Source organism: Mytilus edulis, chromosome 2 (assembly GCF_963676685.1).
Source record: "Mytilus edulis chromosome 2, xbMytEdul2.2, whole genome shotgun sequence".
Lineage (NCBI taxonomy): Eukaryota > Metazoa > Mollusca > Bivalvia > Mytilida > Mytilidae > Mytilus > Mytilus edulis.
The window spans coordinates 105,365,060-105,384,798 of NC_092345.1; the positions used below are offsets into that span (position 1 = coordinate 105,365,060).

The 19,739-nt window shown below is 31.3% G+C and overlaps 2 protein-coding genes across 2 annotated transcripts; one reads left to right on the top strand and one right to left on the bottom strand.

Annotated features, from left to right (window-relative positions):
• Positions 1-3,150: 3,150 nt before the first annotated feature.
• LOC139513809 (uncharacterized) lies at positions 3,151-6,547 on the bottom strand. Its single transcript, XM_071302628.1, has 4 exons — positions 5,990-6,547; positions 4,551-4,724; positions 3,995-4,129; positions 3,151-3,618 (listed from the first exon to the last, which is right to left on the bottom strand). The coding sequence occupies exons 1-4, from the start codon at positions 6,063-6,065 to the stop codon at positions 3,455-3,457; spliced, it is 549 nt and encodes a 182-aa protein (XP_071158729.1). The 5' UTR covers positions 6,066-6,547; the 3' UTR covers positions 3,151-3,454.
• A 2,515-nt stretch (positions 6,548-9,062) lies between these two features.
• On the top strand, positions 9,063-19,738 carry LOC139513810 (wolframin-like). The gene is made up of 5 exons (XM_071302629.1): positions 9,063-9,174; positions 12,060-12,263; positions 12,606-12,809; positions 13,400-13,539; positions 15,039-19,738. Exons 1-5 carry the CDS (start codon positions 9,141-9,143, stop codon positions 16,845-16,847), a joined length of 2,391 nt encoding a protein of 796 aa, XP_071158730.1. The 5' UTR covers positions 9,063-9,140; the 3' UTR covers positions 16,848-19,738.
• Position 19,739: the final 1 nt, after the last annotated feature.

Below are 19,739 nucleotides of genomic sequence, written 5' to 3' on the forward strand. Positions count from 1 at the left end.
GTGTCCATACTTGCCCCAACAGTTCAGGGTTCAACCTCTGCGGTCGTATAAAGCTACGCCCTGCGGAGCATCTGGTTACTATTTATATTTAATATTAGATGTTTGTACACCGATTCAACCATGATGATGTGTAAATATTCGTATATATTGTTTTTTTTTTTTTTTATCTTCAATCAGCGATTGAATTTCTTTATGTATGACTAAATAGTTTTGACCTTCAAATCAGCACTTGAGGGTCTTTATGTATTACTGCATTGTTTTTGACATTTAAATCAGCACATGGTGGTTATTATGAATGTCTTCATTTTTGTGGCCTTCAAATCAGCACTTGGGGTCTTTATGTATGTCTACGTTGTTTTAACCTTCAAATCAGCTCTTGTTGGTCTTTATGTATAACTAAGTCCTGTCAACTTGAAACTTAGTACACATATGCATGTTCCTTATGATATGATCTTTCTAATTTTTGTCTCCTCATATTTAATGCGTTTCCCTCAGTTTTAGTTTGTAACCCGGATTTGTTTTTTTCTCTATAGATTTATGAGTTTCGAACAGCGGTATACTACTGTTGCCTTTATTTAATGCTAACTTAGAGTTTTTACCAAAATGTCACAGTCCACTGAATATATAAAATGATTGTGCGATTTGCGCATCCGTGTACTATGGACACATTCTTGTTTAATCAAACAATCACTTTGAACGTATCTCACAATAACGATGAGTGCTCAGAACGTGTCTGTCAGAAAAGCCGGGATAAACGTAACTCACAATTACGATAAGTGCCCAGAACGTGCCTGTCAGAAAAGCTGGGATAAAAGTAACTCACAATTACGACGAGTGCCCAAAACTGGTCTGTCAGAAAAGCTGGGATAAAAGTAACTCACAATTACGACGAGTACTCGTATAGCAGATAGGCCGCGATGAACTTATCTTACAATTACGCTGAGTACATAAAATTCGTCCGTCATACAGACCGTCATGAACGCATCTCACAATTACGATGAGTGCATTCATGTCTTGGGAAATAGACTGGAATAAGAGTATCTCACAATTACGGTGAGTACTTTTCTAGCAGATAAGACTGGTTGTAGATACCAAACAATTACATTGAGGAATGAAAGCATCATGGCGAATACTTAGAATCGTCTGACCCGAATAAGCGTATCTCATAAGTACGATGAGAACACATATAGGCTGAGATGAACTTTTGGACAGCGGTTTAATACTGTTGCTTTTATCTATCCTACAAATACTGAGTTCCAAAAAAATCGCCTTGTAAATAGACGACTATATACCCACTCGTATCTAGTCATATAGTCTGACTTTCTTTATTATTACCTAAACGGCTTTAATTCCCATCATGTCTCTGTAATATCACTGCAATTAGTGTGCATGTGTACATGACAAATTTATCAATAAAATGTGTTTTACTGACTTGAATGAAACGCTAACTCAACCTGTAACTCCATACTCATGTATATTATATTGTTCTGTACTAAAAATCGTCCAGCGGAGAAAATTATCCACACATTTGTTCGAAATCGTATAGAAGAACGGGAGGTTGGACTAAAGATCACATTTTTATCCAAGCAACTTCACGATGGGGGATTCAATTAAAAGAAGGCACTGGCTACGGTTACATGGAAATGTAACAATAATAAAAATATTATTGTTACATTGGAGACTAATTGCCGGAATGCAAAGTTGGGTGAGGAACCGATTAATTACAAATGTAAAAATAATTACTGAGGCTACGGTTACATTACGTTATTGTTACATGAAAAACAGAAATGTACGCTAGACAAAGTGCAAAGAAGGGGAGCCCGCTATGTCTGTAATAACTACAGAGACAAAACTCCTGGATGTGTCACAAACATGATTCAGCTTCTGAAATGGGAATCATTACAAGATCGACGTAAGGACCATCGACTATTGATCATGTACAAGGCCATCAATGGTATGATTTCCATACCAGAAGCCAACAGCATCATCAACAAAAGTGACACCAGAACCAGAGGGGCAAACAGATTGAGGCAGATCTACACCAAAACAGAAGTGTACCGACAATCCTTCTTTCCTCGCACTATCCATAATTGGAACCAGCTACCAACAACGGTGACCAACTCATCCACTCTGGACGACTTCAAGGCCAGCCTCCATGCAGCGGCGGCCCTGAGGACAACCACATAAACCACCATTTGATGTAGTTTTAACTGTAAATACAAGCTTTTTATTTGTACATATAAAACCTGTGTGGAGAGTGGCTCCCTCAGACCTACGCCTGGTCAATATTTACAGTCGTCTACGACTCCTGACCATTATTGGAAGATGATGATGATGATGATGATTGATTAAACTTAAATCTTCTATAGTTGTATTGCTTCATTCCTTCATATGTACTAAGCAATACTTGTAATTTAATATTGATAAATAATAAAATATTATTATTCAACAAATGGTTACAACTTGAATAGTTTTACTACGTATTAATGGTTTTGATGTTCTTAAAGATACTACTCAAGATTAGGAGTGTGACTGTCAAAGGCGAAAAATATAGTTTAATGGTTTCACTTTTCTGCACACCTACTTTTATTACTGTCATTATACTTTGGACCAATTTTATTTATGGTGAAAAAAATAAAACTTGGGATGCGTTTTAATCGAAACTGAAACAATATCAAGACATACATTTCATACAGCTTTATAACTTGACGCAAATTGATAATCAAAAGCAAAGTTTGCTAACTGTAACTTAAATACTAAGAAATTCTGTACGCACACGTATCCGTGGAGGACGTAATTGCGTTCATCAAAAATGTGTCGGACTTTAAAAACAACTTACTGGATTTGTAGAAATTGTCATTGTAAATAAAAAATTTCAGTAAATAAATTGTATGTTATAAATGTATGTAATAAATGTCCTCAACTTTTATTATTTAGTACATATTACTAGTCCCATCGTACATTGCTTTTTTTCATGTAACAATAACGCAATGTAACCGTAGCCTCAATAATTATTGTTACATTCGTAATTAAACAGGTCCTTACCCAACCATGCATTCCGGCATTTAGTCTCCAATGTAACAATAATATTTTTATTATTGTTACATTTCCATGTAACCGTAGCCAGTGCCTTAAAAGAAAATACAAAAATAATAACTAACATTTTTATAAATATTATTACATATATGAATGGGTTCTTGAATAAAAAAAATTATACAATGCATCATTATGCCAATGAAAATAGGTTCAAGACCTTAGGAACATTCTAGTAGCGATTAATGTGTTCTCATACCAAAACAATATGCACTAGATAGTATATGTTCCTTATAAAATGAAATTTCAGGTATAACATTAAAGATTCGCCTTTAAAAGGTCATGGTTTATATTCCCACTCCATTGTACTGGAAATATAGGAAACTTTATTATAGCATGACTTCATTGATCACCACAAACACTATCCCCGAGCACTCTCCATGTGATGTCTGAATCTAAGTATATTGTCTAATGCTTTGTGGATACCAGCTCCTGTTATTGCACTCGTTCCCTGTATAGTACATAAACGTCCAGAGATGTGTTTCAGCTCTAAAAGTTCAACAATGTCTTTTTCCTTCATTGCACCTAAAATAGATATATATAAATATAAGTTAGTGAAGTTATCATTGCATTTAGAAAATACCAAACCATCTACTTTTATAAATCTCTACTTCATTTGTTACCCTACTTTCGTGTGATTGTTAAGATAATTTTCTTTCTTCTTCAAATGAAACATATCTGTCAAGGTTTTTTCTCAAAGTTAATCAACAACGGAAGGGCAACGCATGTCAATCTTTATGGAATCAGCAAAAAAATATCTTTAAAATATCACTATTAGACTGTAGTGCTACCTTAAATAGTAACACCAGAGCTTTACATGTAGGTAAAATTATGTTAAAATGCTCAATCTGCAGTATGATATCGAACACCCCTTGAAACAAGTGTTTAGTGTATTCTATACCATCTAAGTCTTGTTTGTTAGCCACAACGACAATTGGTGTCCCTAAAAGTTCATTATGCTGCAGAAGTTCATCCAGTAATTCCTGTGCCTCATCTATCCTGTCCTTGTCGGCACTGTCAATTACAAATAGGATACCTGTAAAATAAAAGGCCACCTTCATAAACGAACGTTTTATAATTGTTTTTCTTCATTCAGTTATGAAATTAGTTATCAAACTCAGTTAAAACATTTGAGTGTGTTATAACAATATTCAATCGATGGAATTTCATTTTTTTGTATCTCGCGTCTAATAAAACTAATCTGACTATCAATGGTACACGATTGTGATTCCGATGAGTTTCATTTTATTTTTAATATTTCTTTTATTTAGAAAGGAATTCTGACTTAAATCATCCCTTAAAATAAATAACGAGATTTCACTTTTTTTTTAAATTATAATTTATTCTGTTCCGAGGAAACAATATTGCTCTACAATGTCGTAAAAGTAAGTGTTATATCTCTATATTTCTAAATGTATCTACAGATAAAGGAGAATTAATGTGTGTGTATGTCCTACCCCTAATTCTTAGAAAATAATGCCTCCACAATCTCCTGATGTTCTCCTGACCTCCCATATCCCAAATGGTGAATTCATTATCTTTGTAAGTTATTGTCTCTACATTAAATCCTAACGTAGGTGTTGCCTCTGTGACCTCTCCTGTAACTAGTCTGTACATTAAAGTGGTTTTACCTGCAATGTCAAGTTAGAAATAAGATATTTAAGATATTTTATTTTATTTGTCTAAAATCCAAAATTACAGGATTGATATCAAGACAATAAACATTGGTTATACACAAACATACATATATATTTGATCACATTTATAAACATTGTATATATAATCTCTGATTAGGGGGGGGGGGGGGTACCACAATGGTTATACATAAACATACATATATATTTGATCACATTTATAAACATTGTATATATATGATCTCTGAGAGGAGGTGGTACCACAAAGTTATTTAGTTAGATTGATATTAAATCTAATAACGATCAAAGTATTTTATCAAAACTTTTGGTGTTCAATATAAGATACGCATATATTGTTGTTTATTAATTGGCGTACCCGTGCCTTAAATTGGTTGTATTGTATCTTATAGTATAGTATTGTATAGTATTATATTATATACAATACCGCCTTTCACAAAACAAGGTATTTTTACCTACACTGTCAAGTTATCACAGACACTGTGTGGTACAAAACGGTCCTGTTACATAGTAAAAGTCAAAGTAAAGTCAGAGAGGTTCAATAAATTAAATAAATTAATAAAGCTATATTAATTTGTCTACAAATATTTTTTTTTTTAAAACCAGTCTCTTGTCATAAGGGTACAATACGATGTGTTTTACCTACACTATTAAGTAAGATATATATAGAAAATATCGCGTGGTACATGTTCTCGCTCTCTTGGTGTAGAAGATTAGTATTGCACATATGTAAATCTTTTTTCTCTTTCAGTTAAATGATTTTTTTTTAAACTCGGGACAATTTAGAGAAGAGATTTCCATATTTAAAGACGCTCATCTATCATTGAAGAATTGAATGTTGACCTTTACGCGTCATTTGATTATTTCAGTCGTTTGGTTTCGTATCATTGACGTATATAAGTATCTTCTTTTATTCATATCGACTAATAATGATTTATTTTATGTGTCTATAGATAGAGTGGGAATCATTTCAATCCATTTAAGGCATCGAGTATTCATCGTGTGTGGATGTGTGTTTATGGAGGAGATGAAACCATTTTTGTTTAAATATATCTTGAGAAAACAAAGTGGTTTCAGAAGAGAACTTCAAGTGAAAAAACTTAATTTCTATTTCAAATTGATAAAATATTAAAATCAACATTTAAAAAACTTGATCGTGTACGCTAATGAAGAACTTGTTTTTTTTTTGTATCAAAGTTCAAAACTGCATGCCTCCCACCCCAAATATTTAAATTGTGACTTACCACTGCCATCTAGGCCCACCATGACGATCCTCAAGGAGTTTCCGCCACGGTAAGTCTTACTAGCGGAGCACCCCATGATAACGTCATAAGGGAATTCAGGTCTGCACACCCAGTCAAAGTCCTTGTAGTTCGCACGATTATGTTCTTTAAATGAATCTGAGAATCCAACTATGACATAAACACCACAGCGAATTTAACTACCTTTTAATTCCTGGTACCATAAATTATTATATAACGTGACAATGACATTGCCGTGTCTGATTTCAGGACTGTTTTTATTTACTGGATCGAGTGACGAATTTGTAAATATTTATGTCTAACATGTACACAGATTATCCTTTTCTTTCTTTTTTTACATTTTATTTGAAAATTTAAATTAGACACTATAGTATATAATCCTAACTAATTCACTATATTATTTATCCTCAATACAATCACAAATTAAATCAAATTTTACCTATTAACTATAGGTAAATAACGCCTCTGTGTACAATATAATGTTTTGATTTACAAACAAATAGTTCATAACTTTGACATTCAATACCTAACACTTTGTTTGGTTCAATAGCAGATTTAAAATGTACAATTTGAAGACGAGATTAACTTTCTTTAAACTTCTTTAATTAGCCTGACTATGTAAAAGGCTTACGTATGCTATTTTGTAAACCATGTTAGTACGATTACATGCCCCAGTGCCTAAAACACGATTTGACTTTTACATAGGCGTTCTTTTGACCGTACTATGATATGGTGTGCATGTGTTGCATGTTTAGTTTTTAGACGTAATACGCTGTGATTAAAAAGCCCAATGTTGCATGTGTATTTTACACAAATAAGACAAACAGTTATTATAAAAACACACTTATTTCCTTTATTTCGATGACATAAATTGTGCTTTGGGTAAACATTGAATGTCTTGTTAAACGCTTAAATCTATATTTTTTTTTTTTTTTTTTTACATTTTATTTGATTAATTTCATAGTCTACGTCGGGTGTAAATCCAGTTAACAAAAAGCATTCAATATAGATGCGTTTTTAAACTACTATGAATAAAACTAACCGAAATTATATTTTCCATAAACTGTACATGAGCACCCAAATGATAACAGTCCAGAACAAGGATTTGTATAGTGAGATATGCAAGTCCTTGACCCAAAACAGTATAATATGATAATTAGTACCAATAAGTTATATAAGCCAAACTGGCAAATTGGTAAAGTAGTTGGTGTTACCAATGCAAGGAGGTTATATATGATGATATTTGATGTTACTGATAATGTTGCTACTGTATTATTACATCTAGATCTCGTCTCTTTATTTGTATTGATTGTATACATCAATGAAAAACAATGCACATTTCCCAAATTATAATTTAGATACACACGATAAATAAGGTGAAATATCTACAAAGAGGATAAACACGATAAATAAGGTGAACTATCTACAGAGAGGATAAACACGATAAATAAGGTGAACTATCTACAGAGAGGATAAACACGATAAATAAAGTGAAATATCTACAGAGAGGATAAACACGATAAATAAGGTGAAATATCTACAGAGAGGATACACACGATAAATAAGGTGAAATATCTACAGAGAGGATAAACACGACAAATAAGGTGAAATATCTACAGAGAGGATACACACGATAAATAAGGTGAAATATCTACAGAGAGGATAAACACGACAAATAAGGTGAAATATCTACAGAGAGGATACACACGACAAATAAGGTGAAATATCTACAAAGAGGATAAACACGATAAATAAGGTGAAATATCTACAGAGAGGATACACACGATAAATAAGGTGAAATATCTACAGAGAGGATAAACACGATAAATAAGGTGAAATATCTACAAAGAGGATAACCAAATGAAATGATGGATGTCTAACGATGAACTATAGGCCAAACAACCTTCACCGATGAAACTTTTTAGGTCATAACAGAGACATATAATACGTCTCTGGTCATATTTAATTCTCTAAATTATTGATAATTAAGGCAATAATGTATATGTAGTAAAATATTTATATAATTCATAACTTATAAACTCCTCCACTTTCTATTTGAAGCGCCTTTTGATCAAATTACTTCTGTAATTTCTGACTTTTTATTGACATTTCTGACCAGAGAGCTACAGTGTCTCTACACGCAGGCAGCTGTCTCTGATTTGCCAGCCTCAGTTTTCTCTAAATATGAAAAAGGTAGTGGTTATATAATTTGCTATTTTGCCGGCTCTTGATTAAAATATTTTAATTCAAGCCGGCAAAATAGCTAATTTTTATAGAAATGGCTATTTTGCCAATACCAGCATTTGTAAAGAGTGAAATTTGATATTTACTTTTGATTACGAGAAATGTCACTCACTGTCAGTCATAAAATAATAATATAATTACTGATTTACCAGGAAAACAACTAACAATATTTGAGACACATATGATCGTTTTAAAACATTTATTCAGAGTCAAAGTGTAAATAACTAGTAAGCCTGAATTTATTACATGAAATAACTAAAATAAAAATCATGATTGAGCATCCATTTGCTGCAATGAAATAATATCTATAAACATGCATATATATGAAGCTGAAATTATTTCTAAAATCTGTCAGTCTAATGCTACATGTATGGATAAGAATAAAAATCGCAGATTTTTTACTGAATAAAAAAATGAAAGTTTAAAAACTCCTTGCATAATGAATTTGATAAAACACTATACTATATAACAAAGTTAATAACAATTGATTCAATAATAAAGATTAAATTAAACTTGAAATATAAACTATATTGCTGGTGCCGGCAAAATAGCCATTTCTATAGGGGTAGGCTATTTTGCCGGCTTGAATTCAGACATTTTAATCAGAGCCGGCAATATACATGTTTAAATAGCCACTGCAAAAAAAAAACACCAAAAAAAAACAAAAAAAGATTTGTAATTGTAATTAAATGTTTAAGTATAATGCTGGAGGATTTTATGATAAAAAATGATAACTTTTCCGATCAAACAGGAATATGACACATTGAAAGTTATATAATGTCTGGACCGAACTGTCATGCAAAATAACACAGCACCACGTTGGTTGCAATCACGTGATAAAAAAACATTTAGCGTTTCGGTCATGTGACTTATAGTTTAATTGTTCAAAATGGCAGAAGTCGACAAAGGTGTCGATCAAAAAGGTACACAGCTTTTTAGGTTTATTAAGCGTCTGTTTATTAACGAACCTGTATGAATACAGGCTTATGTTTTCCAGAATATTTAAAGCATGCATATTCGTAAAATGATAGACAAACCTTTTTAATTTCGTGAAGAATTTTTACACCCACATTATTGTACCTGTCAGCATTTCCCATGTGCAGTCATGTATAACGACCTGGTCATCGCTAATTTGATTAAAACGAACATTATACGCATGTTAAACTGAATAATAGATTGTTTTTCAATACCAGAGTTAACAGGAATCACCCCACAGAAAAATAGAAGTGGGAAGATAATAAACTGATATGTTTTATATATTGTAAACCTTTTACAATACCCCTACATCATAAAAGAAACAAATAATTATATATAGGTATGTCAAAAAGTTATATATCATAATTTGATGACAAAAAATGTCCAACCTAATTTTTATACTAATTGTCATGCCAGTTAAATACCTCATTGATAGTGTTCCTTGCATGTGAAACATAAAGCAAGAAAATATTTTTTTATACAATGTATGACCACAAATTTTTTTGGTATTGGTATCACATCTTTGTCGTCAGCGTCTTCTGAAGACATTTGGTTTCCGGACAATAACTTTTGTATAAGTAAATAGAAATCTGTGAAATTTAAACACAAGGTTTATAACCACAAAAGGAAGGTTGGGCTGGAAATTTCAGGGTTACGGTTGCAATCGTTTAGCAATTAGGGGTAAAAAAGGGTTCCAAATAAGGATTTCACTATTTTCCAGACAATAACTTGTAGAACCTGTATGGATCTCTTTGAAATTATATCACAAGTTTCCACCCATCAAAGGGATGGTAAGAATTGGCTTTGGGGAGGTTATGGCTTAAACAGTTTAGGAATTAAGGTAGATAGGGTGTCTTCCTCCATCTTGGATTTTGAAATACTAGAAAACAAGGTCTAGATCTTTGATGAAATGTGCAAATTTTTATAGTAGTAGGTAATTCATGTGTAAGAATTTTCATTATAATATAGAAAATGCCATGTTTGATCATATTTATGATTGTATTTTACAAAAATAAGAATTCTTTTGTTTGATTCATTTTTTTCCAACTTTGTCAAATAAGGGGAGGCAACTCAAATACAAGGGCAGATAATCCAGATAGTGTTACTTTTACAATAGAATGTGTTAGGAATTTATCCATTTTTACATGTATCAAGAAAACGAGTCCGGTGACCCCATTTTTTCTTTTTCTTATCTGAAAGCATAATATTGAAGCTATCTTCTCATATTTTATCTCAAAATTCTATGGTGTGGTTTGCGTTTTATGGCGGAAAAATGGGTTTTCCATGCATAATCTATACAAAATCTTGACAATTTTGAACAACCTGTAGCGTGAAAATAAGTCCGGTGACCCATTCTTTTTATTAATGTTTTTAAACAAGCAGGATAAGAACTACATTTTGGCAAATTATTAAAAGATTCTATGGATTATGATTAAGACACCCCATCTACCTTAAGGGCAAAAAAGGGGGAAAAACAAGGGTGTCCTGGTTAATCGACAATTACTTTAAAAAGTGCATTTTTATGTTTGAATTACCTCCCTTACACTGCTTTTAAAAAAGAAATTTCGGTGGGACAATTTATTCTAAAGATCTGAGAAATTGAAAAAGAAAATTTCTTGAAATATTTTTTCTCCAAAAAACAGGAGAGGGTTCCAATTTAAAAAAAAATCATGTGGGGGAGGGGTCAATTCGAAACAGCAAAGTGTATTTTACTAAAGCAAAAAAATGAAAATAAATTCAAATCATATACTCAATTATAAGTTCTTTTACTACAGTTATTCTGTGACAGAAACCTTTTATTTGTCAAATATTTAATTACAATCCAAATTCAGACCTGTATCAAGCATGAATATTGTGTTAATTTTGACCCAACTGTTCATGGTTTGACCTCTGCTGTCGTATCCAGCTGCTCTCAGGAAAGCAAATTATTATCTTTGAGCATATACAATACAGGTCAGACCACTTTCTGCTCCAAATTAACATTTTACGACTTTTTCACTTATGTCCCTGCAGTAGGAAAAGGGTCATGAACTGTGACACTTTGACCTCCTTTTCTATCCATCTGTCTGTCCCTATCTAATGCTTTTGATTTTAATGAAAATTAATAGTGATTTGGAATCAAAAACAGGAATTGATAAGCTACATTGTACTCTTTAACTATTTCGAACATTGGACAAGAGATATTAAGAATTTTTATAAAGATAGTTGTTGTGTCTTGATTCCCAATGAGACACTTATTCACTAGATTGCAAAAGAAGTTGCTTTAAGCAATTATAGGTCTCAGTATTCAGTCTTCAACAATGAGGGAAAAAAATGGTTTAGTCAGACATACATGTCTTATGCCCTGTCATGAAAAATGAGAAACTATTCTAACAGCCTAATCTACATTGTATAACAAAAATCAAATAAGACAGACATGAACCAACAACTTCCACTAAACTACTGAACAACAGGCACCTGACTTGTTAGAACAGCAATTTACGAGAAAAAAATTGTACATGCCAATAATGTAGGAAAAATGTTTTACAAAAAACACTGCCGCAAAATATATAGTTTAATTTTATGAAGATTCAATAGTGTTTGAAAAAACCCCAAAGTTAACTGTGATATGATTTTAAATGCAATGCTCTTTTTTATGCAACTGCTGCATAGGCCTCAGTAAATACATCACTGTTACGGGATATTCACAGAGAATTAAGCTGCATTAATCTCATACCTTGGTTGAAACAATAATATCTGATCTTGTATTATGCAACAAAATATGAGTGGATATATGTTACAAAATTTTCATTCTTAAACTTTTCATCTATTTTGATCTTATTTTTTATGACAGAGATAGCCAAACTTGAGAAGGAAGCTGTGAATGGTGATGATGAATCTCAAATCAAATTAGGCAAACATTTTTTAACCTTGGCAGACTCTGAAATTAAACGTGAGATAAATGGTGAACAAGCAGTGAAATGGTTTATACAGGCATCTAGACAGGGAAATGATGAAGCTACACAACTATTACAGAAATGTCAAAAAACGAAAACAGGTTAACAGAGATTTTACAATTATTTTATTAAACTGTAATTTTTATTTGAAATTGTACTTTTTTTATAAGATATGAGAGTATTTCTTAAATAACTCTTCAATTGTTTTATGGTGACTATAAAAAAGATTACTTAAAGGTTCTGAGTCTTCCGACATCATTTTTGAAATTTGTCAATTTAAGTGTAATGCTAGTATAAAAACATCCATGCAAAAATATACATAAAAGATCATATAAGTCAAAAATGCCATATGAATTTCCAGAAAATGAATTAGTATTTTAATATTTGATAAAAGTTTTAATGTAAAAACACATTCAGAATATCCTACATTGCTTTGTCTACAGGGATAACAGAGTTTAACAAGGAGGATGTGGAATGGTGTGTTAATACAAGTAACCTGGAGAAGAAAGTTAGACAAGCTGCTAGAAAACTCTACACTAAGATGAATGACACTCATAAAGAAGTTTTGTCTAAAGAGGACTACATCACAGCTGTAAAGAGGGTTACAGGAGGAGATGTACTGGAACAGAAATTACTCCTTGCAGCAGGTACCAGTCTTTTAAATCTTTTGTCAATTCTTTGGTTGCTGCAAATACCTTCCTAATCAGTACTAGTTTTTGAACTCTTTGCTGCAGGTACAAAATGTACAGATTACTTTATTTATACAATCAATGGCCATTTAAATCTTAAAAAAACAAGAACCTGTGAATTATAGAAGAACGTTTTGAAAGTCTAGGACAAAAACATTTAAAAAAAATCTGCTGTTATGGATATTGCATAAGATAAGTTGATAACATAAATTTCTGAATGATTTCTTATACAATTTGTAGGCAAGCAAATTTATCAGGCTTGTGTGACTTTTTTGTTGATGTCACAAGAGGAAATTTAGAGAAAGTACAAACATTTGATTTTATAAAAGAATTTTGCATACAAAGACCTGAAAACGAACAAACCACATAATTATGAGAAACGACCATTTTTTTTCCTTCAGAATATGTATTTATTTGTAACTTGTTATATTATGATGTTGTTGTTTATATATTCCCTATTAATCCTCATTGTGCTATGAATATTTACAACCTTAAGGAAAAAAAAGCTTCATGATATAAAGAAATTTGATTTGTTTATATTTGTTTAGGAAAGAAGATAGGTGATTCTATAAATGAGACAGAGTTTGTCAAAATCTTGTCCAAGAAAATTCAAGGAAACCTTACATTAACTTCAGAAGAAACAGAGGAACATTCATCTGAATATAAAAGTGCTGGCATTGTAACAAAAGTAAGTTATTGGAATATTTTGGAAAAAATACATATAAATTTTAAAGACAAAAAGAGAACAGAGGCAAAGCAGATAATTCTTTAAACTGTTTGGGAAATATGCATAAAATATCTAGATATTGAATATGTAGTAAATAAACAATAAAAATACATAAAAGGTATCTTTCAAGAATATCCAAAAACAAATTGAAACTACACTAATTGAAAATTTCTGTATACATGTTTTATTTGTATTCAATTCAAATTAATACAGAAGATGACAAATGATAAACTCTTCATCAATGAGAAAATATGTTGAACAAAATTATTTTAATCAAGTGGTATTAGCCATTTTTGGATTCTTAGAAATTCTACAGAAATTCTGGACAATTTTGAATCTCAGTCTATTTCTGAAATTAATTCTAACATACTTTTGATTTTTTAACCCTGTATGCCAACATTCCCCATGTTAAAGTATAAAATTGTTTAGTGTAAACATTGAACGACAAAATTTTCTTCCTATGTGACGTATAAATTTTCTAACGTCAGACAAGCGAAGCAATGAATGTGTTTTTAATTTGATAGATGCTTGTGTGCTTTTTTTGTAAAATTGTTTGTTTAAAGATTATAATACAGTGATGACTGCTGTACCCATATTTTTACTATTTTATTTATTATGTCTGTTTTGTTCACACATCGTTGTAAATATAACGGAATTTGATGAGACTGTTGTAAAAGTAAGAGGTTGAGCGCTATAAAACCAGGTTCAATCCACCATTTTCTACATTTGAAAATGCCTGTACCAAGTCGGGAATATTACAGTTGTTGTCCAATCGTTTGATTTGTTTTGTCATTTGATTTTGCAATGTGATTAGAGACTTTCCGATTGAATTTTCCTCCGAGTTCAGTATTTTTATGATTATACTTTTTATAGAAGATCAAATGCAAATAAGACTAAGAGATGTTAGATACTTTTTTTTTTTAATTCTTTATTATATTTCAATTGACCCAATACTATTATGATTGAAAGTATTCACTTTTGAAGGGCATTTTCCTTACTTTTATATCTTTATTCTCACAAAGTAAATGCACTAATCAGTACAGCGATAACAACAACAGTAACTATTTAAAACATACTCACACATCTTAGGGAGATGTGGTATGGTTTCCAATGAGACAACTATCCACAAAGTTATAATTAAGTGGATTAAAGCAACTATAGGCAACCATACAGCTTTTAACCATGAGTATAACCCATCCAGTATAGTCAGCTATTAAAGACCCTGACACGAATAGCAATATAAAAATGATGTGATGATTTTACAAGAATTACAAGTTTGTTCTTGTCATTGAAAAATGTAAAGCAATTAAAATGTAACATAACTCACATCTATGACTTTATAAGATATTTTAACTCTAGAAATTAAATAAATGTGCCTTTTCTTAAAAGTAATATGGTAAAACAATTTTGATGTAAAATAGAGAAACACTAGTCATTAATAAGATTTGTTTTCATTACAGGTTTACAGATACCCTAAAGAAACTTTCCAGGCTATATTTGAACAAGGATTTGAAACAGTGTCCAAAGAAGGAATGAATTGGGTGACATCTTTGATTCCAACAAATCAGATACAACTCTTAATACTATTCTATTTGTATAATTTTATATCAACTCCAATGATCCTTTTGATTGTACCTTTATTAGTTTTCTATTTAAGTGCTTTGGTGATGATTGTTGCTACAGTACAGATGTTTTACAAGAAGAAGAAGATGAAGGACGCTGCAGCTCTGGCTAATGTACTCAAAACTTACGATGTTGGAGTAGATGTCAACGAAACTCGTTCTCAGTACTCATGGAATTCTTTAACACCATATTTGGTATTCTTTGGAGCATTACCATTGACTGTTATTAGTTTTTCTTTAGCTAATAAGATGTATATTCCTTGCTCAGAGTTCTGTATTCTGTCAGGTGCCTTTGCAGGACTTTGTTTTACAGCACTTAGTGACAGCCATGATATGCTGATGATTCTAGCAGTGGTATTCAACTTAATTGCATCTTTACCAACATTTGTAAATAGTCTACCTCAGATTCCATTCATTACAGCGGCTATTAAATTAGTACTAGGAGCAGGGTTCTCCGTTGAAATAGGAGCAGGATTTCAGATTAATTTGGGACTACCAACAGTCAGTTACCTGGTGGTTCCAATCATGTTTATATTGATGGCAGCACGTGGATCATGGAAAGGCACCTATCAAGTACTGGTTCCCCACCTGGTATGTTACTTTTGGTGGCAGCTCATGGTAGCAGTCTTCCCTTTTACTACATGGAAAGGATTGATTCGTTCTGCTGTTGGTTATTTCTTCTTACCTATGCTTATCCCTTTGTCGGTTCTCTTGATAATTGTTGGCTTCTTTTATGTTGTCTACAAACTCTTGATGACGGCTGTGTTTGGAAAGTTAGTTGTAACTTTACTGTTGGGAGGATTAGCATTCCTTTTGTCTCAGACTAAAACCCTGTTTGGAAAGAAAACTGATAAAAAGTTAGGAACAACAAAGAAAATAGTAATGGGAATATTTGCAGTGTTGGCTTTGCTACCAATGATCTTCGTACAGCTACCATCAACTAAAAAACCATCAAAGCAAGTCATTGCTTGGGAGGAATACAGGGGCATTTGTGCTCTAAATGATGATAACTCTGTTCCAGAACAATTAGCCTGCAGTTCTTTTATTGGATCTAGTATAACATGGACTGGAACCTTCAAGGAAGCTAGAATAAGTAAAATAGAAAATAGTGTGGAACCACTTCTGAAAGGAATGCCTGGATTTATAGCTAATTATCTCCGATGTTCATATGGAGGAGAGTATGGGGATTGTAATGATGAGACTAAATCTGACAAAGAAAAACAAATATGTTCCTTGATGACCTCCCTTGGACATGAATGCCATCTTAATAGACACAACAGCTATTCATTTTCACTCCAAATTAAAATGGAGGAGTTTGAGAAAGGAACTTTGGTCTTAAATGCAGGTAACAATTTTAAAGAGACACTTAGCGCATTAAAAGTGGAAGACAGGGTAGAATTTTCAGCAAATTTGGTTGATGGAGCAGGATCTCTTGCACCACAGTTTAAATTGAAGAGCATTAAATGTCTTGATAGAGAGTTGGACGTAATGGCAGTAATGGTGGAAAATGATGAAGATTTAATATTACAATCAGCCAATGAAGCTATAGCAGTTGGTTTCAATTTTTTCTGGTACCCATTAGCAGAGTATATACCTGACAAAGGCTTTCTGGCAGAGAAAGAGGAGGAGGCAGCAACTGTAGAGTGATGATTAGTGTGGCAGTAAACTTACCATATGATAGATGTATGTCTTTGATTAAAATGCTTAGTGAGTCTTGTCTTCAAATTTAAGTCTAAGTAGGTTTATTGTGTAAGTGAATGCTTCAAATTCACTAAAGCACAAAACATATCATATTATAAAGTTAATTTTTTACAAATTTTTCACTAATGATAATTTATTTAGCTTGAACAAAAAAACAACAACATAAGACTTACTGTTTATGTTATAGTTACAAATAATTTGCTTGAAACAAAAATAGATTGATTTTGTACGTTTATCTATCTATATTTATATATGCATAATAGTTGTACTTAGGACATTGACTCTAAAACAATTTTAATTTTTAATTGATAATTACAAGCCATGAAAAATCTATTGACATTTGTTGAATTAACTGAATAATTTTGAATTTAGATTTAGTAAAGGAAATTGTCTCTTTTTACCTCTTATTGTCTCCCCTTCCATTTGCCAATGGCATTGTTATAAATGATAAGTAAAACCTTTACAATCTTGAATTTAGATATAAAAGGAATTCTGAGAATATTTACATATCTAAAATGCCTTAAAATTCTTTTATGGCAAACAACAAATTTTTTAAACACATTTAAACTCATGCTCATAACTATGCAAAATACTTACCTTTAATGTTATTAAACTTTTTTTATGTTTCTTGAAATGTCATAGCAAAACAAAAAGTTCACTTTTCTAACAGAAGATAAGGTTTGATAATTTTAGTAAACCTATTGAATATTAGCTCATACATCTATATAATATTTGTCAACAATTATGGGCAAACTACAAGATAATTGCAGGTTCCTACTAATGTTTCCTAAAAATCACCCTTTTTAACAATTTTCTTGAAAGGTAGGTAAAGTCACCTAATGTGCCAGATAAATTCTCCTATTGTCTCATGTTTAGAAACTTGTCAAAACAGTGTTTATACCATTTTGAGTTCCCACGATGTTTATGTAATAATTCATACAAAGTTGATCGAAAGATGTTTTGAAAAATTATGTATTTTACAACAAGAAATGAAATGGAAATTTCCAACTGATGACAAGAGGAAAATATATATTCTTATAAACTTATATCCTGCTAAATTATTTTCCAGATATTGTGATCTATTAATTTGGAAGTTGAAAAGTTGACACATATGAAACTGAAATCATTGAATTGAAATTATTTAAAAAAGGAATATAATATATATATCATTAGACAAAATAAAATGTTATGATATAGAAATTTCTGATTGATTTATTGTATGTCGAGATATCATTTTTGTACTTCAATTTTTGAAATTTTATTCAGCACTTCTTAATGCAGTTGTATTTATTGTTGTACATAAGTCTCATAATACGTAAAATGCTTTTGTATTTCTTGTTATATATATATTGTTATTATGAGAAGTGGTACTTCCTTTATAGTTTAATAGATGCTTTATTTATATCTAAAATTGAGAATGGAAATGGGGAATGTGTCAAAGAGACAACAACCCGACCAAATAAAAAACAACAGCAGAGGGTCACCAACAGGTCTTCAATGTAGCGAGAAATTCCCGCACCCGGAGGCGTCCTTCATCTGGCCCCTAAACAAATTTATTTATATCTGTCTGGTTGTTGGATTGTTGAAAAAGATATATAATCAAAAAATATATATATAGTTACTGTTTTGTTTATAGTAAAATTTATTGTATATACCCAGCCAAGTCTTTCTACTTAAATCGAAATAACATTTGTAAGAATTATTTTTTCATAATAGTTTTCAATTGAAAATGAGGATTAGTTTTTAATATACAGGAAAATTTAACTTCCATTTCAGTTTGCAAATTGTGATAATTTTTTTATATTCTTATTTAAATCTTACTTTACATTATATCATTGACACTTGTTGAATTTATATATATTTTTTTTTCAAAATGAGTTTTAAGAAAAGTGTTTGATTGATTTTTGTTGATATGACTGTCTTCAGGTTCTTCCCATATTGTTTACATGATAGTGCTTTATGTTCTGATAGACATATGTTTAAAATCTGAGAGTTAAGAGTTCTGAACAGATACAATTTCAATAAATATTAATCAGTACAGTCAAGTACGAATACTGACCATTTCAAACTATAATTGGTTTGTAGTGATAAATAAAAGCTTAACAGTTATACTTACCATGCTAACTCTTTATTGAGTTCATGCAATTCCCTTAGACTTATTTTCCACCCTGATATGTATCTCCCTAATGGATTTATGACATTTGTACATTGGTTTACAATATTACCTCTAGTTTAACTAATTTTTCATTAATACTCACGTCATTGTCTAAGTTATGGTTAGGATCTTTGACAAATAATGTATTTCTTCTTTTCATGTAGGTAGTAGATTGCCTTGAACGTTTTCATACAGGACAAATCTCTTATTGTACACTTGTGCCATTAGGTGAATTCCTTTTAATTTGTCAATGTTTTTGGAAATGTTACTATTGATACAAGCAAGTCATTATATCTATCCTGATGACAAGAATCGATTTATTGATAATTTCACAACCATAAGGACTGTATGTAAATTAATCCTATTTCAAATGTTTAAAGACAATTAAGTGCTTCAAAAAAGGACTAAAATGATCTAGTAAATTAACTTAAGGAATAGTACCATAAGAGTATTGGAAAGGAAATGACAATACAAGTGACTGAGAGAAGGCAAGTTAACAAACATATATTGCAAACATGTAGATTAAAGCTATGTATGCAATATTTTTTTTTACATTTTTAAGTTTTATATGTTTCTAAGGATTGAAAATTATTTGATGGAAGCTTTTTCTACATACTATGCAATTATATTTATGCATTTAATATTTATTAACACTTGGTAATAAAAAATCTGTTTTTTTCTAG